Genomic DNA, 22,683 nt, shown 5'->3' with positions numbered 1-22,683 from the left:
GCCACACCTTCACAACTTCAGTAAAGCTTTCACTTGTAACACATGTCCTGGAAGTATCCACAGCAGTATTATTTGTGACACTAGTTCCTGCAGGACTGTTTGTACCATAAACCTCCTTCATGAAGTGTTACCACTGAGACTGTTCACTTCACACTCACTGATATATAAAACAGAGAGACCCGGTTTCACGAGCCGCATGCATGCGACAAATTATGACTGATCGCTAAAACAGTTCACATCCACTGATAACGTAAATACCGAGGTCCGGTCTCACAGGCCGCTTCCTGAACATCAATCACAACTGCGTGTAACCTTGCACTTGATACAGTCATACTAAACGGGTGAAGTTGTTTTCACAATCCAATGATAAGGTAGCTAGCAGCACAAGTTATTGCAACAGCAGAGTTTCCAGGTATGAGGGTGGGGGCAAAACTCATGGCAACTATTTTTTTCCTTGAAGATAGCAGTCCAGTTGGAAAATGTGACATATACAGATGAAAGGACAAGGTGTTAACAACATGTGTGGACAATGAATAGCACTGAAATATCGTAACACACTAATTTATTACGGTAGTATACAGGGCAATATGACCTTCTCGGTGCAAAAGAATGATAACACAGTACACATAAAGTTGACATGACAAACCTGGGCCTAAAGATGCTCAAAGTAGTCCCCTGCTACTGACACCACACGCTGCCAACGATGTGGGATGTGCTGAATACCATCTGCCTCAGCATTTGCCGCACCATGTGTGAATCGGGTCACCTGTTGGTGCACAGCATTAGCAATGTCCTCTCGTGTTGCAAACCGCCTACCACGAAGTGGTTCCTTAATCTTTCGAATGAGATCAAAGCCACAGGGCCAAATGTCGGGAGAGTACGGTGGGTGCTCCAATTCTTCCCATCCCCAACGTCGCAGTAGCTGCCCTACACACTCTGCTTTATGTAGTTTTGCATTGTCGTGCAGGATTATTGCACTGTCCACAAGATCCGGACGTTTCTCCCAAACACCACGTCGTACCTATCACACCAGGAAGTCCCTGTAGTACTGTGCGGTCACTGTTCTGCCATGTGAAACAAAGTGGCAAACAATGACACCCCTGAAGTCATACGCAACAATCAATCACCATCAATTTGACAGGGGAAGAATTCCGACGGACCTTCTGCCTCCTTGGTGATCCAGCATGTTGCCACTCCGCGGACTGACGTTTCAGTTCTGGTTCGTATTCCCTCACCATAAATTCATCGATGGCGATTATTCGTGAGAAGAATTGATCGCCGTCCTGTTGCCAGCGTGCAAGGCCAGAGCATACTGCATATTGCACCGACCTTTGAACTTCCATCAGTGCATGCGGTACCTACCGCGATGCGATTTTGCGTAGTTGCAGCTCATAACAACACAATAAGTTAAATTGTACAAGATCCACCTTTTCAATACACGATATGTTGTTGATTAAAATTACATCATCATTTATTTAATGGTACCAGTTTCAACATCCATGCACGTCATCATCAGCCAAATAGGGTCATTATACAAAGATACATATTAAAGTTAAAATACATAAAATTGACCCTCATAATTAAAATTATCTATAACAAGTTAAAATATAAAGCATATTTATGCTAAATATCCAGGTTTGAATATATAATTAGTACAAGATTAACAACTTGTTAGTCACTAATAAAATAAGAAACTAAAGTTGGGAAACCTCGTAGAAATAAGTTCGAAGTCATTGACAGTTTAAAATTTTTTTAGATTTGAGTGCTTTGTACAGCATAGGCATCAACGTATGTATAGAAATGTATGCTAAGTGCGATGCAGTATGTTGAAAGAAGTGGATGATGTTCCTCTGTGAGCGTAAAAACAATACTAAGTCAGTAGATAATACATATAAAAGCCATCTTCGTAAGTAGGATGTTACGTCGTATTTCTTTGGAGCGAGTGGATCTTGTGACCGGAACTGTATGTTGAAGAAGTCAAAATATTCTGGATCCAATGCGGGCCTGTAGTATGACAAATAAAAATGAGTTAACTCGGATAGTGGAAGTGGGGCAAGAAACTAAATTTTTATGAAGAGACTCACCTTTTGGTTGACTGGTTGTATGTACTACGGAGTTGAGTTTAAAAGGAACTGACAAGGGAAACGTGTGGACCCGCTGGGGAAGGAAGGAGAGAGGGAGGAGTGTTAGGTAGGAGGAGGGGGAGGGGCGATAAACGGGGCAGGATCAGCGGGTTTTGGAGGTAGGAGGGAATATTGCGTCAAAGAGTTACGTCCTATCTGAAAGACTGAGCTATTTTCCGGAATTTTGAACAAATTAAACACTGCAACGAGAACATCAAACAGAATTTTCGGTTTCTCAGAGATGTCATTTAAATTAAAGTTTGAATTTAAAAATTGGTCTATTGAATGTAGCAGCTTTCGGTAGTATCTAAAAGAGGGCCCTTGCTAAGCGTGTCAAGGATCTCAATATCCTGGTCTATTCCGTAAAATTTGTGCTTAGCGTCGTGAATATGCTGGCCTACCACGGAAAATCTATTATACCTGATTGCGTTCGTATGTTCCGTGTACCTAATTTTTATACTACGGCCAGTTTACTGAATATATAAGCTGCTACAATCATTGCATCGAAATCTGTATACACCTGATTTTGAGAAAGGGTTAAGCTATTAATCCTGCTGGATTTGTGTAGAACGTCCAAATTTCTATTGTTGGTTCTGAAAGAGTTGTTAACATTATGCTTCTTAAATATATTGGTGACGTTATATATGGTTTTATCAAAAGTAAAAGTCAAAAATAATTTTGGTTTTGATTTATCTTTTATTAAATTTGATTCTGAGCAATGCTTTAATTTATTGATTATGCGTTCAATAAAAGTGTTTTTATAACCATTGAACTTAGCTATAGCATGGATGGTATTGAATTCCCTACTCAGATTCATTTTCGACATGGGGACTTTAAATGCGCGGTCCACTAAGCTATTGTTAGTGGCGCGTTTTTGAGTCTGAGGATGCATTTAGTCTTGTTTAATCGTCATTGCTGTTTGGGTGGGTTTCCTGAAAATTCTATATAAGAAAGAGGAAAGTCTGGTGATTGTTAAATCTAAAAAATTGATGGAGCCATTAATTTCTGATTCTAATGTAAAGTTAATATTAAGATGAATGCCTTGGCCTCTGGTATTTCGTCCGAAATATACCTGGATTTCTTGGAACACACGGCTACTTATAATGATGTGAGATTCAACAATATTCAGATATGGGCCAGATATGTGGATGATACATTTATCATCTTAGATGAACACTTCACCGATGCACCAATGACACTAATAAATCTCAATAACATTGGTCGTTAACTTTACATTAGAATCAGAAATTAATGGCTCCATCAATTTTTTTAGATTTAACAATCATCAGACTTTCCTCCTCTTTCTTATACAGAATTTTCAGGAAACCCAACCAAACAGCAACGACAATTAAACAAGACCCAATGCATCCTCAGACTCAAAAACGCGCCACTTACAATAGCTTAGTGGACCCCGCATTTAAAGTCCCCATGTCGAAAACGGATCTGAGTAGGGAATTCAATACCATTCGTGCTACAGCTAAGTTCAATGGTTATAAAAACACTTTTATTGAACACATATTCAATAAATTTAAGACTTTTACTTTTGATAAAACCATATATAATGTCACCAATATACAGTGAAACTCGGTTAAGAAGTTCGCGCATAAGAAGTTTTCCCGCCTAAGAAGTGTGATATTCTTGGTCCTTGATCAGTTCCATTAAGATATATGTATATTTTTCCCTTTTAAAGTGTTCTGTTGTAAATATATTTCCCATTTAAACAGTTCAGATTTTAGAGCCCCTCGAGATAGAAAACATCGCTCAAAGCAGCCCATGGTTATAATCCTCCAGTCTCTGCACAAGTTGCACCCTGTGTTAGACCGTTCACGCGCTCGCGGTGTGCGTCTGGTGTCATGGAACATGTGCGGGCCTGCCAAGGCCATATCACGTCACGCTAGGACAACACGGACAGCAGATGCTCACTCTCTTGCTCTCACCTTGTGGAATCGAACCCATCAGTCAAAATTTCCACTCCACAATTCCATCTAGCGGATTAGAATCGAACGGGATTCTACATGGGAAACATAAAGCACGCAATGGATGGTTTGATAAAACTAATGCAGTAATTTGCGGGCTGCGACAGGGTGAAGTAATTAAGCGAGGTGGCCTAAACATTAATTAAAAACCGTAAAGTGTATTTGTCCACAACATTACTGTTAATCTACCACCAAATTGAATATTCTAACCTGTTTGATTTTTCATTCCCTTGCTTATTTCCTTCCAGGCATTCTCTCTTACGTTGTTGTGGCAATAATACTAATGGGTCTTGCCGGAGACGAAATTACGTTTTTGAACTAAACTGATAAGATTTTCCGTGTCCATTATTAGTCAGGTGAATAAAAACAACTTCCCGACTCTACGCAGGAAACAGCCGACTTGCCAGCAGCCAGATGATACACATGCCGTCACAGCCGGCCATAAGATCCCGATCGTTTACGAAGTTGAACGGATGTTGATAGCCAACTGGGTGTTGGTGGGAGGCACACAGAGGCATTGCAATACCACGTGTTGGCATAAAATTTAAAGTTATTTTAAATTTTACCTTTATACGAGCTAAACATTGTATTATCGTGTCAATCGTAATTATTACATCACGAACGTAGCACAAGGATGAGGAGACATGAAATAAAATTCTCGCGGGGAAAGAAACTGTTTACGTTTAGATGTGCCAGCGTTGGTACTGCGCTTTTATCACTCCCACGTAATACCCCAGATACTTTTCCATGCACTCATTTCTGCAACTTCGAACGTGTGTTTCTTTTCTTCATTACCTATAGCATGAAGAAGATTGAAGCGGGAAAATAAACTCAATACTGGCTTGGCCATGCGGTACTTGTGAAACAGCCAGAAACTACGTCCGTTGCCGTGACAACCAATAGGAATGCAGGGGGGATTTAGACCTAGGTTCTAAGAATCTCTAAGAATAAGTTGCTAGATTTCCCATTTGCCGCCATTATCCTTGAAACAGGTGTCAGGGGTGTGAGGAAGATAGAAATCACATGCTAACAAACTGTAATACACGTCTTGTCTGTGCGTCTTGTAAGCCTAAGCTATGGATTGCCAAGCATAGTGTAGCGTCATAATTAGTATGAATAGGAGTTGGTGAAGTTAGTTATACTTAATATCAACGTACAAACGTTTTAAGTGAAAATGAGCGGAACTCAGAGGAAAGAGATCAAGCGAAAGGCACTAACAATAAAAGACAAAGTGAAGATTATAAGGAAAGTGGAGTCACCTACACTTTCCCGTGTTGCTTTGGCAAAGGTGCTGGGGGTGCCGCCGTCTACTTTGAACAGTATTATAGCGAAGAAAGAAGAGATCTCTGCATCTGCAGGGAATACTTCAGCAAATTGTAAGGAAGTTAAATCTGAAAAGCACGATGAAATAGAACAAGCTCTGCTAATATGGTTTAAACAGCAGCAAAGTTTGAACATACCTTTCGGTGGGACTATTGTGCAGGAGAAAGCCGCATGCAAATTAAGGGTACCTTTTACCGCGTCAAACGGGTGGCTGGACCACTTTAAAAATCGAGTCGGCATCGTTTACAAAACAATTTGTTGTGAAGCAGAGAGTGTAAGTGCGGAGGAAAGGGAAGCGTGGAAGGAAATGGTTCTGCCTGCTAAAATAAGCAAACCTTGCAACGATTTTATATAACTTAATATGTTCCCTTCTCTTATCAAATATATTTATAACACGGTATGTTCAATTATTTAACCCTCTCGTGCGCACAAGTCTCATATGAGGTCCCAAAATTATGTTTGGTTTAGTGAGCCGTTTATTTAATATTGTTATGAATTTGTGGAAAATTTTTACTCTGTTCTCCACTTTAGACCTCATGTGAGGTGTAATATTGCTTACAACTATATCTATGAGATGACAGCAATTCCTTGCAGCTGCGAAGTTGTAGGCACTTGTGGCGCTCTTGTTATTTGTGTGCTTCGTATGGAGACTAAATTATTGAAATTGATACGTCCTTTGCAAGTATATGCAACGGATAAGTAAAAATGTTTTATATAGCAGAAAAGCATGCTCTTTACAATGGTATTAGTATTTTTATTGTACATGCAATTTATTACCATTATTTTGTGTAATAATATACGGGCCTCATATGAGGTCTAAATGTACGAGAGGTTATGGTTTACAGTCATAACCTCAGTTAGAACTACACCAAATTGTAGTGTTTTGGTGGAATTTTTGATGCAAACCAAGACAGACTACTGAAGTTTCATGGCACATTTGTCATATATTCTCATTTCTATGCATTTAGAACAAAATGGATGAAGAACCAGAGCCGTCTGTAGAAAATGTAGTCTTCACAACGAATGTCACAATATACTCTGCTCCCTGTCAGTAATACCTGACAATATGACATACAATCGCTTTTGCGAGATACAGAAGTATTTGCACTTCATTGACAATCAGAACATTCCAGCAGACATCAATGATCGGCTTATACATTTGCGTCCTATGATTGACCATTTCTAGCACCTTTAGATATTCATCCCAGCCAGAAGAATTTTCATCAGTTGATCACATGGTCCCTTTCAAAGGCCGATCAAAGCTGAAACAATGTATGAAGAGTAAACCCTAAAAATGGGGCTTCAAAATGTGGGTTTTAACTAGTTCCTCAGGATACATCCATAGCTTTGATATCTATCAAGGAAAAGTGCAAAATGGTGAAGGTCATTCTGAATTTGGAGAAGTTGGTGGTGATGTTCTTAGGCTGTGTGAAGACGTGAAGTTCAAAAGCCATAAGCTTTTGATGATCTGTTTATGTCGATTAATCTTCTCTGGAAACTTCTTGAAGATGGCATTTATGCTTCCAGGACTATCAGAGCTAACAGGCTTTGTGGTGCTGATCTCAAGCTGCGGTCTGTGAAAACCATGAAGAAGGAACCCAGAGGGTTGTACTCTGTTACGTCGCAGTCCAACATCACAATAATCTGCTGGCATGATAATTCATTTTCACACGTACCATCTACATTTGCTGGAGCAGAACTTGTATGTGTTGCTAAGAGATGGTGTCGAAAACTGTGCGCAATCATTGAAATTCCACGACCATATTCCATCAGCATTTACAATTCCCACATGGGCGGCGTTCATCTAATGGACTTGCGCGTAGGTATTTATCGGCACACCATAAGGCACAAAAGGGAGTACTTCAGAGTATTTCATTATCTACTGAATGCGGCCTTTCTAAACTGTTGGATCCTCTGGAGAATGAACCCAGATTGTGAGAAGCTGGATCTGTTAGAATTCAAGTCCTCAGTAACTACTTCTCTCATTTACATGGGAAGCAATCATCAACCCAAGAAAGGAAGACCCGCTACACAGACGCTACCAGCAACCAAAAAATGGTTGAAAGTGAAGGCAACCTCTAAGCTGAGAAAGGATAGAAGTGCCACCTTCATGGTTGTTCAAGGAAAACCAGGTATGTCTGCCTTCGCTGTCAATATGTCCTTTGTCCACAGTGTTTTGAGGAATTCCATGCAGGAAACAACAACAGCCACTCCTTAATGCAAAATTTAGTTTGGTAAAACGTGCGTGTAAAACTGACATCCAGCGCATAGCATCTCCCAAGAAAATTACTCCTCAGTTCAGTTGTGTTGTGGTATGTGTGGACTCCCTTCATGCACATAGGCCTCATATGAGGCCCGTGGAATTTTCAAAGAAAATTAACTATTATTTCTTTCTGTTTAACGTGATTGTATTCTGTAACCTTCCAATGAATAAAAAATCAAGACAATATTTTTTTTCACTGCAAACTGAAAATGCGTGCACGAGAGGGTTAAATTTATCTCTAAAAATATTGTCATGATAATTGAATTTTTATATTGTGGCTTTCTGTTAGCAGCTCTTATATATCGGCCTATTTCAGTATTGTTCACAAACCAGGAAATCTGTTCGCTGTGTGTTTCACATGTATTTCAAAGTAGAAAATAAGTTTTTGGGCATTACCCCTTTTAAGAAGTTTTTTTTGCAGTCCCTTGAAAAACTTCTTAACAGAGTTTCACTATTTAAGAAGCATAATGTTAATATCTCTTTCAGAACCAACAATAGAAATTTGGACGTTCTACACAAGTCCAGCATGACTAATAGCTCTAACCCTTTCTCAAAATCAGGTGTATACAGATTTTGATGCAATGACTGTAGCAGCTCATATACTGGGCAAACTGGCCATAGTATAAAAATTAGGTACACGGAACATACGAACGCAATCAGGTATAATAGATTTTCTACGGTAGGCCAGCATATTCACAACGCTAAGCACAAATTTTACGGAATAAACCAGGATATTGAGATCCTTGACACGCTTAGCAAGGGCCCTCTTTTAGATACTACTGAAAGCTGCTACATTCAATTAGACCAATTTTTTAATTCAAACTTTAATTTAAATGACATCTCTGAGAAACCGAAAATTCTGTTTGATGTTCTCGTTGCAGTGTTTAATTTGTTCAAAATTCCGGAAAATGGCTCAGTCTTTCAGATAGGACGTAACTCTTTGACGCAATATTCCCTCCTACCTCCAAAACCCGCTGATCCCGCCCCGTTTATCGCCCCTCCCCCTCCTCCTACCTAACACTCCTCCCTCTCTCCTTCCTTCCCCAGCGGGTCCACACGTTTCCCTTGTCAGTTCCTTTTAAACTCAACTCCACAGTACATACAACCAGTCAACCAAAAGGTGAGTCTCTTCATAAAAATTTAGTTTCTTGCCCCACTTCCACTATCCAAGTTAACTCGTTTTTATTTTTCATACTACAGGCCCGCATTGGGTCCAGAATATTTTAACTTCTTCAACATACAGTTCCAGTCACAAGATCCACTCGCTCCAAATAAATACGTCGTAACATCCTACTTACGAAGATGGCTTTTATAAGTATTATCTACTGAGTATTGTTTTTACGCTCACAGAGGAACATCAGCCACTTCTTTCAATGTACTGCATCGCACTTAGCATACATTTCTAAACATACGTTGAAGCCAATGCTGTACAAAGCACCCAAATCTAAAAAAATTTTAAACTGTCAATGACTTTGAACTTATTTCTACGAGGCTTCCCAGCTTCAGTTTTTTATTTTATTAGTGACTAACAAGTTGTCAATCTTGTACTAAATGTATATTCAAACCTGGACATTTAGCATAAATATGCTTTATATTTCAACTTGTTATAGATAATTTAATTATGAGGGTCAATTTCATGTGTTTTGACTTTAATATGTATCTTTGTATAATGACCCTATTTGGCTGATGATGACATCCATGGATGTTGAAACCAATACCATTAAATAAATGATGATGTAATTTCAATCAACAGCATATCTTGTATTGAAAAGGTGGATCTTGTACAATTTAACTTATTGTTTTGTAATATCTATTCAATACGGACCAAACATGAAATTCTTGACTTTAAATATTAAAAAAGTTGCAGCTCATTACGCAACATCCTGTGGATGATGCGTTTCTTGATGCCCCTTGCCCTCTCTAACTCCAGTAGCATCCATCGTCTGTATTCATCCAGGAGCTGCTCGATGACGGCACGTGCCACGTCGATCCGCACGCTGACAGGTCGGTCCGAACGTTGCTCATCAGTGGTTGACACACGTCCTTGCTGAAACTTTCCTACACACCGTGCTACTGTACGGTATAATAGGGCATTATTCCAGAGGGCTTCTACTAATTCACTGCGACATTCCATCGCATTTCTCCCTTGGAGAACGGCTATTTTGATGTAAGCGCGCTGCTCAACACGGGTTACTTCCATCTCGCACGACAGTCACCAACCGACTAATTTCACAGCCCTCGCTGCGTTACTACCATCCATCTCAGAGCCATCTGTTGTTCTGCATACACACTATGCCTGTGGAACTTCCACATGACACATAAAAGTTTGTGATCCGTTCCTATATCTACAAGAAAAAAAATAGCTGCCATATCTTCTGCCCCAATCCTCATATTTAAAGTCAGCCATGCCGCAGAGGTCTCGGTGACCGGACCTCGGTACTTGAGGGTTAAATGTGATCAGATGTGATACACGAGATGGATTAACTACAGGTATGGAGGTAAGATACTTTCATCTGAATATTTATGAAGCATTCTTTTGAGCCTTGGGCATAAACACACTGTGAGCAAGCTGAAGACGAACAAATGCCATGCTGCTACTCGGATGCATAGTGATGAAATGGGTTGCCTCTACATTCTACGACTGACACCATTTCATATTCCTGCCCATAGCATGAGAAAGAAGTACACGTTTCATCTTCCAGGGTTTAGGACTGAGGCATTTCATAATTTTTTGTTTCTTCGGGCTCTGTGTACATTAAACCAACTGGATGAGAGAGGGAATTTATTCCGCATCCTTCCTAATGTGGTATGAAGATCTCTTCTCATGCCTGGGACCTAAAAATAGGACTAATGCTGCTCACAAATGTAAATATCACATGTAAATGGAACTACATGTAGAGATGAACATTGCGCTTAAGTTTAGGTCTGCACAGTTGTCAGAGTTATATGTATATTACTACTACAGCAACTACAACATTTTCATTCTGTCCCACAAGGGGACAGCAGGCCTATAGATGGTGGTAACGCCATCTCTCAGGCCAGGGAGATGTTCGGAGAAGGTGAGGGTGTTGCAGTCCATGGCCTATTCAAGGAATTATCCCAGCATTCGCTTACGTAAAAGGGGAATGGAAAACCATGAAAATCCATTCTCAGGACAGCCGACGACGGTAGGAAACCAGTCCCTCTCTGTCTCCCAAATGCAGAGGCGTAGAGCCACGACTGAGCCCCGGTCACCTCTACTCTGCTCGGTTGGTCGATCGAAAAGCAGAGCCTTCGAACTACAGACCACCCGTGGACACCTATAGGCCGAAACCCACTCTGTACCCACCGCCCTTATATGTATTATTGTATGTTCTGCATTTGCTTAGCAGTTAAGCTAAATGTATTTTGGTAGGACATTATTCTATGTGCTCTTTCTCTCTTTAGCAGCTAGGTTAAATGTATGTTGATTGTTTTTAAATTATATACTGTCTACATTTAGCACCTAAGATTAACAGTTAATGCAAGGTCTAATAATAAGGTATGGCCAAACTTTCTGGACATATTGCTCACTCGAGGAGAAAGAAAATACTGTATATTATGGAAATGGGTCCAAAAATGCTTTATTTGCATGTTAGAACACATTTTCTACAATTCTACATAATACAATAATCATGGGAAACACACAGGAACAGAACGTACCAGCAAATGACATGAAACTTTTTCTTACATGAAATGTTCAAAATGCCCTCCATTAGTATTGGTACATGCATCAACCTGCCATTACAGGGTTACATCAGTGCATCTGGGATTCAATGATTTTAAAGGTAGTAAAAATCATAATATGAAGATAAAGTTCGAATTCTAGAGGACATAATGGGGGAAATACTGTATTCATTTACAGGAAGAGGATTTTTTTTTTTACAAGTTGCTTTACGTTGCACCGACACAGATAGGCCTTATGGTGACGATGGGATAGGAAAGGCCTAGGAGTGGGATGGAAGCGGCCATGGCCTTAATAAGGTACAGCAACAGCATTTGCCTGGTGTGAAAATGGGAAAGGACAGAAAAACCATCTTTGGGACTGCCGACAGTGGGGTTCGAACCCACTATCTCCCGAATACTGGATACTGGTCGCACTTAAGCGACTGCAGCCATCAAGCTCGGTGGACGAGGAATTAGGGATGGAATAATCTGTTAAGAGAAATGTTCGATAAATTTTGAAATCATGTAAGTTCTTTCCACATCTCATATGATTTCATTTATCACCATATTATATCACCTGTCATAGAGATTTATCCCACTAGTGGTAAATAAATCTATTTATCTATCTATTTCATGGTCACTATGCAGGCGATATGGCTGCTTGTACTTTACGATGGATTTAGTGAAAAACTGTTGATGTTACTACTGTCTGGAACCAAATGTAGGAGTATGTACACCTTTCAACATTAACGCACAGCTAACATTTCTTGTCCAGTGTGATGGAGAACCACTATAGATCTCACTGAAACTTATTAACGCACGTGTGGTGCACGACTATGTCATCCAGGCACACTAACTACGTTCAGCACGGAGCACAGTATACACCAATAACTGCAGATTTATAACTACTACTACTACCACCACCACCATCGCCTTTTGGATATTCGACGGATACTACTCAATTCCTGGTTCTTTATCAGCACTAGATTAGCCAATGCACTGCCCTCTATTAATACCTTAAGCAAATATAACCTTTCTCATTTACTTCCTTCAAAGCATTCTTTCTGTGTTTTCTACTCGTGTAGTAACCTGCCTGGTGGCCATAATTGTTAAGACGTTGAAGTATATGGTATGACGTCGTGGTTATTCGATTTGTGTTCCTTTGGTCGAAAAAAAAATTCTCCATCAGAATGTTGACCGGCAGGGTAGCAGAGGTGGTGGTATACAATTTCTAATCAATAGATTACGTACCAAAAGCTGGATTAAATTCCAAACCTCTCCACAGTGCTCATATAGAGTGAGGGCATATGATGCTGTTGATGGTGATTCATCCGTTGCATGGAGATGTAAAACTATGAGCAGACCCGTTGATGTTATTCGACAGCAGTAGGCTATGTACCGACACTGGTTTTCACCCTCTCCCCACCTCATTATCATCATCATCATCCCACATCCAGAAGTGCAGGTTGCCTATGGGAGTCTAACAGAAAGACCTACACCAGATGACCTCGGACACTCCCAGCACTAAAAGCCATATGACAAATAAATAAATAAAAAAATAAAAATTTACAGTGACTTACCTCCATTACAAATACATTCAAATCTTCATCAATTACGAAGTCAAAACGAACCATTTCAAAGAAATTGCTGGTAGATCTATAATGCTTGGCCGATTGTATTATTAGAGGCTCTTTGAGTAAACAAATATTCCTGATAGCTTCATGAACTTGATTCCAAACCTTTTGGGGGTCTTTCCCTGTAACAGAAAGATACAAATCATACATCTACATGAAGGGCCTAATTCCTGCTTGAAATACTATTAATCATTAGTTTTGTTTCTTCTAAAGCTTAGTTTCTTTTTTCTAGCTTCTTTACAGTTTGAATAGTTCATGGTGTGGGTTACTGTAGTCACGTCCTAGTTCGAGAACCATCAAACATCACTGTTATACATAGAAAGGTAGGGGTACTAGACACACAATACACTATATCATAACTAACTTTGAATACAGGAAATCTGTTAGGAATGTACAAATATTCCTGGGATTTTTAATTCTTTTTTATGATAAAGACCACTACCTGATCTGCAGTGAACTTAGTATCACTAGGCCTACAATAGAGAAACTGGAGTCTGTCTGTAGATGGATAAGGGTAGAAAATCTCCAGGATGAAGAAATTAGGCCGAAGTACAGTACATGGATACAATAAGTGAAAACTTGTAAAGATTAGACAGTAAATAGGTTCAGGATGGTGCACAGGCAGGGTACGACATTTCCGCAGGGAGTAATTAACGTCATGCCATGACAAATCCTGTATGCCAGATCACCCTGCCATCTTGAATTAGCGAATTACAACTAGTTACAACAAACTTCCCTTAATTTGGCATAATGGAGAAATAGAGAAAGCATTTTAAGTTGAAAAATAAGAAATTTATATTTTAACCCCTTGACAAGGACCTCCATATGTCGTATCTCTCTTTTTCTTCTTACGCTGCGTGGTATATACTGCTGCTTTTAGGGGGACTTTCACTGTAAAATATTCCATTAATAATATTTCTCTTATTAATTCTCTTGTCAGAAAAGTGCGCATGAGAAAAAGTTTTAGAAACAGATTTCCATTAAGGTTGGTAGAGTTCCGTTTGAGGTTGATCGTGGGTATATTTTGTAGGAGAGTAAAATCACTATTTAGACCTTCCTATGAACCTCCAGTTCTTTCAGGGATTTTGAAATGATATGGACTCTAAAACCTGACTTTGGATAGGTGGATTCTAAACATGAAGTTTAGTTAACAATGTCCAGTAGTTTTCAGTTAACAAATCAGCTCTATGCGCACCCACATTTGGGCTATGTCTGCTAGGATTTAGACTATAAAACATTCTGTTATTAATATCTCCCTGATAAATCCTCATATTGAAAAAATTGTACATGAAAGAAAAAAATTTTTGAATTAGATTTTCGAAGTATGATCATGAGCATTTTATAAGAGAGTAAAATCGCTGTTTCAGTCTTCCTATAACCCCTAGTCTCGGCAAGTTTAAAATGATACTGACCCGAAAACCTACCCACGAATAGATGGATTCTAAATATGAAGTTTGGTTGAAATATATCCATCAGTTACTCTGTTATAAGAGTTCAAACAAACAAACAAACAAACAAACAAACAAACAAACACTAAATCTTTAAAAAAATCTGTAGATGACCATTATCACACCTGAAATGTAGAGACACATGGTCATTACACTTTTATTTACTTAGATATAACAATACCTTTACTCCTAATATAGGCATCAAAAGAATCCTTCATGGAAAATCCCAGATCAAGGTAATACTCCTTCAATGATGGCACTTCCCAGATAGGAAGGTAATCATCACCCACAACATATTTATCCAGTTTAGCAGGGTCAAATGGGTGGTACCTTTCAGGACAAAATCTGCAAACAGAATTCACGATAATGGTTATTTCACACAAATTACAATCAAATATACGAGCAAGAAAGAATCTTGAAAAATACACACATACCCACGGAGGGTATCTTTATTCTAAATTTATCTTTTTCAATTTAATACAAACTTCAAGTTGTAGTGTACATTATTTTCACAGATGGATAAATTACAACAAAAAAAGTAATTAGGCTGAATTAAATAATTTAAGTACCTGATAAATATTTTACTCAATTACAATTACAAATTACTTTTTCAACAAGTAATCAGCAAAATTACAATTAATTCATAGAATGCCAGTCTCAATGAAATCACTGACTTTCTATTCACATAAGGCTGGAATGATAACAAAATCTGCAAGGAATAATATATTATTTCATTTTGTGTGTGTTTTTCTTAATACTAAGACATTAAGTGGCTATCATCACTAAGCGAAAATAAACATGATACTTTGGAACTTTCAAAATACATTTTTTCAAGTTTGCAAGGAAAATGATAGGGGTCATCCATACAATATGTTTGCAAAAAATGCCTAAAAAGTTAACCCCCTCCCCATATTGTAACATTGTAACAATTCTTAATTACCCCCGCCCCCAAGTGAGCATAAAAAATTAATTACATCCCCACCCTATCTGGGAAAACATAAAAATCAATACATACAGTATGTCTAAGAGGTAGTGCCAACTTCATAACAAAAACTAATGATAGAATTCTGGACACATAACCTGAATGCTGGTTTTGATATGTGTTTGTAACTGTGAGGTTTATACAGGCATAGGCAATGTATAACACAAAATGGAGCTAAGTTCCTAATGGAGGAAATTTTGAAGATAAATGTACATTCATTTTATTCTTCATAATTTATTACCATTAGAATTTGGATTTGGCAGACTTTTCTCAAAACCGGTCATAATATTTTTCAAGAGAGAGAAACACGAACAAGTAAAGAAGAAAAAGAAGGCAACTTTTCATGCTTAGCTGAAATAATAACGTACAATATATGGAAAGTGCACAAAAAGATGTTCATTTGGATTTTGCAAATCAGGTAATAAGAAAAAACTGACGAACGTCACATTTGTCACATTCAGACCCCTTCCCTTTTCCATTGTTGAACAGTTATTTACAGCACAGGCTTCTTCAGCAAATGTTGAAAAGAATCTTTTCATCTTTTCAGTTAATGGATTTAAAAGTATGTAATCGATCAGGCACAGAGAACACCTCTAATCTTCCATTTCTGTTCAAAGTATTTAATAGTTACATGAACATGTAAACAGAAAAGAGAAGTGACATTGTGTTTATATAATCTTGTGATCATAATTCATAAACCGGAAATGTTTTTTTAAAATTCTAATTAAAAGTTTAGTTTTAATGTTTTGTAATAGTCACTCATTATTTTGTGCTTAGTTTATTAACATTGAGCAAGAGTATAACTTATTATTTCCATTTCTTTGAGTTGAGAATGAGCACATATAAGTTAATGAGAAGCCACACCTGGTTTAAATTCAAAACATTATTTGAAATTAAACCTGGTTTAAACAAAAATAAAACAGGTTAAAACAAAACAAAAACCTGTTCTTTTTTCCAACCCTGATAAAGCAATGATCTTGTTTCTTTTCCAAGTGATCAAAAAATTGGCCCACTTGCTTTTTGTGAACAGCTCTATGAATATCTAAGTCTGTCTTCTTGTCAGGGTCAATTATTGCTTCCTCAATGTTCATGTGGGATTTCAGCAGGACATATCAGATCAATTGGATTCAGGAGGCCAGTTAGATTGCATAGCCATAGATCTTTCCAAAGCCTTTGATAGAGTGGAACATGGAATATTATCAAAGAAATTGGAGGGAATAGGATTGGACATAAGGGTTACACGTTGGGTAAAAACATTTCTAAATTCAAGGGTTCAGAAAGTCAAAGTAGGAATTAACGTATCGCAGGAAGAGAAAGTTTGGAAGGGAATTGCACAGGGTAGTATAATCGGTCCGTTACTTTTCTTAATATACGTAAATGATTTAGGGAACAATATAACATCAAAAATAAGATTGTATGCAGATGACATAATTGTTTATAGGGAAATAAATACCACTGAGGATTGTTCAGAATTACAAAGGGACCTTGAGAGTATCCAACAATGGGTTGAAGAGAATAACATGAAGGTTAATGGAGGCAAATCAACTGTTACAACATTTACAAACAGGAGTTTTAAAACTGAATTTGAATATACTTTGGATGGGGTAGTTATCCCAAAAGATGGCAAGTGCAAATACTTAGGTGTAAGATTTGAAAGTAATTTGCACTGGAAGGGTCATGTGGATGATATTGTTGGGAAAGCATACAGATCGTTACATGTCATAATGAGGCTACTTAAAGGATGCAACAAAGAATTAAAAGAGAAAAGTTACTTGAGTATGGTTCGTCCATTATTGGAATATGCAAACAGTGTTTGGGATCCTCACCAAGAATACCTAATAAAAGAAATAGATAGTGTGCAGAGGAAAGCAGCAAGATTTGTAACAGGGGATTTCAGGAGAAAGAGTAGTGTGTCAGAAATGTTAAAGAAACTAGGGTGGGAAACTTTAAGTAAGAGAAGGGTGAAAACTAGACTTATAGGTTTATATAGAGCCTATACAGAAGAAGCAGCATGGGGAGATATCCGTGAGAGGCTTCAGTTGGAAAATAATTATATCAGCAGGACTGACCACAAATACAAAATTAGAAGGAATTTAGCAGAAGCGATTGGGGTAAATTTTCTTTCATTGGGAAGGGTGTGAAGGAGTGGAACAGTTTACCAGGGGTAGTGTTTGATCCCTTTCCAAAATCTGTACAGATATTCAAGAAGAGAATAAACAGCAACAGAGAAAATAAATGAAATGTTAGAGGGCATACGACCAGTGCAGGTTAATGTAAATAAAAAATGTGTGTGAATAAATTAATTCCATCCCCTGGTCTAAGGAGTTTGGACAGCCAAAGTAGGGGACTGCCTGTAGGGGTGAAGTACAGTGGGGACTTCGAGGGCCCTGGGACCGCTATGGTAGCTGTGAAGGCCCTTCAGAAACTCTGAAAAGTGGTGGTAAAAGGGGCTCTGGTTAATGACGCAGCAGGTCGTTATGCTACTTAGGTTCCAGAATGGGTAAAGAAAAGAAAAAGTAAATAAATGCAATGTAAATTTTAATCTTATACCAGTTGTACAGTATCATTTGAAGTAATTCCACATACTGTATATCAGATGACTATATTTGTAAGTAGTACAGGAGATATTATAAGTAGAATTTTGTAAACAATGTAAATTTATTAAGGATGAGCTGTGTGTTTAATAGAAAAAATTGTTAGCGTAAATTATATAATATTGTATTATAGGAAAATTTTATTCTCTTGTTAATTTAATATTTAGTGCTTGACAATAATGTATTTTAGTGTACCATTTGCCACCGAGGTAAACACCTCATTTGCAAATAAAGAGATTTTGATTTGATGTCCAATTGTAAGCAAATGCTACTACATTCATCAACTGCAGGCATAGAAGTACCAATGCTGAACATCCTGTTGATTATCTTATTTTTAAAACACCTCCTTTACTTTTAAATTGGGCTGCCCCTCAGCATCTTTTTCACTACTGTAATTTCTGAACGGTTTTCCATTTGTAAGTTCTGATGAGAGCTCTTCACCCTAACATAGTGACTTTTGCAACCTTTCAAGCTTTGTATTTAAGCTTTCACAGCATCTTCCTTAGATCCAAATTTTGCAATTTTGTGGTTGCCTCCTCTATTTTTCACCAGTACTGGACAGTTGTCATATTTAAACATTGTGAAAATGCAAATTATCCTATATTTTGTGATGTTCTTTGGCAGCTTTGCTCTACAGAACTTTGGTAGAAATGCATGTTGTTTACTTCTTTCTGACAGTGAATAAAATGCATCATGGAAGTTGTTGAAGTCCTTCATGTTTAGTAGACAGCCCTGAAATCCAACTCTGTGATTGCATGAAGGAACAACAATCAAACCTTTTACAGAGAACCTATAACAAATTAAAAAAAAAAAAATGCATTAGAAACCTCTTAATGCAGTAGTATACATATGTACAATGCCTAAGTCCACGCATGATTTACACATAAGCACTGATAGAGAGAAAGTGTGATAGGTATTATGTCAGTTTGTTATAAATCTGAGGCGAAACAAGCACACTATGAAATGTCTTTAAACCTCGTACTGCATTTACAATGGGACAAAGTCGTACTCCCTAAACAGTCTTGTATAAATAGAGATAAGCTTACCTTTTCTTCTTTTCAAGCGCACATTTCCACTTTGAAGGATCACATAAACACTTTAAAATTTTACCACGTGGCACTTCTTCAATTATAACTTCCATTTCCAGTAAGATGTAATGACAAAGTACGATTTCAATTAATTTAAAGCAAAAAACCTACACAAGTTAAACACACGTTTGCAATCACCTGTATACAAAGCAGCCACGTTGGCACAAGTACGTGATTGGTTAAATGACTAATGACCATCTTTGAATGGAACTTATCATATATCTGATTCTAATTTGAAACAAAGTAGGCTACTTCAACATTTAGCATGATTTCAAGCAAGTTTGAACAGAATAGTTTGCACCAATGGATTCAGCACAACAAAATCTATTAAATCAATCAAAAACCCAATTTCAACCTGGCAGTCATATGTCCCCTTTTGACATCAATAAACTCAAGTAAATTTACTTTGAAATATGAATAAACTGAATACTTCATTCATAATTTCGTTACTGCAACTTCACTTTAGAGAAATGCCAAAAATATCACCTTACCTGAAAAGTACATCACCATTATAGGCATATACACGCAGAGGATCAATAGATGTCAATATAGTGTAAATGCCAATATCAAATTTGTGACCATCAATGAGGAGTGGCTTGCTTAAATACTCCTGGACAAAAGTACCATTCATATTTAGATCCAGTTCATCCAAGTGCTTTATGACGATACCTCGATGATTATTATTCTTCTGCACAAACAGTGAATTTGGATTGGCTTTTGCCTAGAAACATAAAAGAGTTACAGTCTATATTTGAGGTTGAAGCTCAATATAAGCAATATAAGTAATGTATAAATATCTGCCTGGAAGTTTGGGAAGGATGCACTGGTCCAGAGTGAGAAACCATGGAAAAGTGTTCCAAATAGAAATTAAATATGCTCTTAAAGCGAGGAGAATAGTGAAAATAAGATTGCACCGATATTTAGGAGAAGGAACAAGAGAAATGTATTTCTTGAAAATGGATCAGATTAGCGTTTCTCAAACTTTTCAGCCCAACAGCCCCCAAAATATAAAATATAAATAAAATTAATACTTTGCAGCCCCCAAGAAAAAGCTTTTCCCGATGATAATGCTGATGATGATAATGATAATAATGAAATGGCATATGGCTTTTGGTGCCGGGAGTGCCGAAGGACAAGTTTGACTCGCCAGATGCAGGTATTTTGTTTTGACTCCCGTAGGCAACCTGCGCGTCATGATGAGGATGAAATGATGATGAAGATGACACATACACCCAGCCCCAGTGCCATTAACCAATTATGGTTAAAATTCCCGACCCTGCCAGGAATCGAACCCGAAACCCCCGTGGCCAAAGGCCAGCACGTTAACCATTCAGCTATGGAGCCGGACATAATAATAATGACAACTTAGGTGAGCAACTAGTTCAAAATGTCTAAGTGCCTTGATAGTGATGTATATGAACTTGCCTTGTTTAACAGAGCGTATACTATACCCACACGAGTTTGTGCATGTTCAAATATGAACTCATCCTGTTTAACATTGCCTGTTATAAGAGGAATAGTACAGGAGAGAGACCATCATTAAGGTTTCAGTTTCATAAGTGTATTTAGTAAAAACTGGTTCATTAAATATTTTTTTCTTCAACTGTCAATGCAAAATGGACAAATTTGTGACAAAACAAAGTGAGCCATCTATATCCTGTGAACTGGTAAGTAACAAGAAGGGACAGTACAATGACAGCTATTTTTTACACAGTAAAGCAGAACTCCATCAACTAACTTTCGTACGTTGTTCAGGGATACCTTCTTAGTATAATGGTATAAGGGACACGTGTCTGGTGGCTTCGTTACGGAGTAATAATGTAATTGTGATTTATTTGGTTTGCTGTCCCAATCATCCTTGTTTCTGTGAAAATACATTCATATCAGTGAAATAGCCTGTAATATGCAATAACCAAACTGTACAACACAAAACACAAAGTAATGCAAAAACCCTTAGACAAACCACATGCACCTTTTCACAGTTTCTTCAATCTGTTCTGTCAGTATACTGTACATTACATTACAGTATGTAACAAATGCAGAACCGTTCATTTACAGGTATTGTTCAAAATGTCGACCAACATGATCATGGCATCGATGGCTTCCAGCACGTTAAAGAACTCCTGTGGGACAAAATTCTAACAACCCGGTGTTGCCAAGAACTAGCAATTATTATTTTCATTGCAATACAGGCACAAAGCTAACTGACACAACAAATAAAATGAAATTACTCTGTAACAAGCAATCGGAGACCACAGGTCCTTTTTACCAATATACCTAGAAGGTATCTCTGAACCACCTCCAAAAATTTGTAGGTGGAGTTCAGCTTCACCCTGTATATGGATTTATTTCATCAGATAGATGCCAAAATATCTTGTTTGCTTTCAAGTCCTATCTCCAGAAAGTATGAAGCCATTGATGTTAGATCAGCAATTGAAAACCAAACACCTATCTTTGAAAACAAACCTTTGAAATTTTTCTGAAAGAAAAGTACAATACATAATTTGAAAAATCAACAAGATTCTATTTGTAAAGCAAGGCAGAATGATAACATGCATTCTGTTAAAAGTAAGCTATGTAAGCCCTACAAGAACAAAACAATTGCAACTAACTCATGCATTTTTTAAAATAGCATTTTGGATTGTAAAACAAATGTGTTCATAGGAATGTGTTTTTGTGTGTTTTTAAATATGTTTTTCAAGATATGTGTTTTTGATATGTGTTCATTTTTCTCAAAAAATATTTGTTATTCCCTTCATACCTGTTATTTTTATTCACAACCTTATTTATATGACACCACAACCTTCCTGCATGCCAGGCCCCCCATTCTGTGAAATGCTGAATTAGATTATGAAATATTTATCAAAAGAAATTACATCATTACCATCAGGAACATTTACTGAGGACGAAAGACTATGATGATGACTGGAATGAGGATTATCCAAGGAAGGAGGAGTCAGAAACCAATTTCCACAGCTGTAATTGATTACACAGTTAAACTTTAAAAGAAGTAGTTAACTTTGTAATATTTAGATATCATCACCATCATTTTCATTTCCCCTCGTCCAGCTCCTGGCAGGTCGGGATGTTGATGGCACTTCTCCACCATTGCCTCTCTTTCTACCACTCCTCTTCATTAATTGTATTACAGTCGCCTTCTTTTTCTTATACTGTTCTTGACAGAGTCTATCCATCTTGCTCTGGGCCTCCCTCTTGCCTTCTTTCGTTCTATCTTAGCCTCCAAGATTTGATTTGGTATCCTTCCCTCTTCCATCCTCAACATGTCCAAACCATCTCAATTTATTCTTCTCCATCCTATCACTCAGTTTTTCTACCCCTATTTCTTTCCTGACCTCAACATTTCTTGCTCTGTCTCCTTTTCTTCCCTACCATACTCCTCAGGAACTTCATCTCACTGGCCTGCATTTTACTCTCATTTCTTCCTGTCAAAGTCCAAGTCTCTGATGCATACGTTAATACAGGAGTATATATACACATATTCATTTATTTTGAGAATAAACACTTCCCCCATAAGGAGGTTGTCCATAGCAATAAAGTATACTAAATA

General features: G+C 37.8%; 1 protein-coding gene across 3 annotated transcripts in view; it reads right to left on the bottom strand.

The window, feature by feature from the left end:
• The window catches only part of LOC136870347 (probable tubulin polyglutamylase ttll-15), a 105,831-nt gene that overhangs the window by 46,759 nt on the left and 36,389 nt on the right, over positions 1-22,683 (bottom strand). For all 3 annotated transcript variants that reach the window (XM_067144912.2, XM_068225081.1, XM_068225080.1), the window contains 3 exons: positions 19,607-19,836; positions 14,633-14,796; positions 12,950-13,125 (listed from right to left, as the gene is read on the bottom strand). In XM_067144912.2, coding sequence (XP_067001013.2) covers positions 12,950-13,125; positions 14,633-14,796; positions 19,607-19,836 — 570 coding nt within the window. The remainder of the gene's footprint in view (positions 1-12,949; positions 13,126-14,632; positions 14,797-19,606; positions 19,837-22,683) is intronic.

This window comes from Anabrus simplex, chromosome 1, assembly GCF_040414725.1.
Source record: "Anabrus simplex isolate iqAnaSimp1 chromosome 1, ASM4041472v1, whole genome shotgun sequence".
In the NCBI taxonomy this organism is placed as follows: domain Eukaryota; kingdom Metazoa; phylum Arthropoda; class Insecta; order Orthoptera; family Tettigoniidae; genus Anabrus; species Anabrus simplex.
This window is presented reverse-complemented; position numbering and strand designations above follow the sequence as displayed.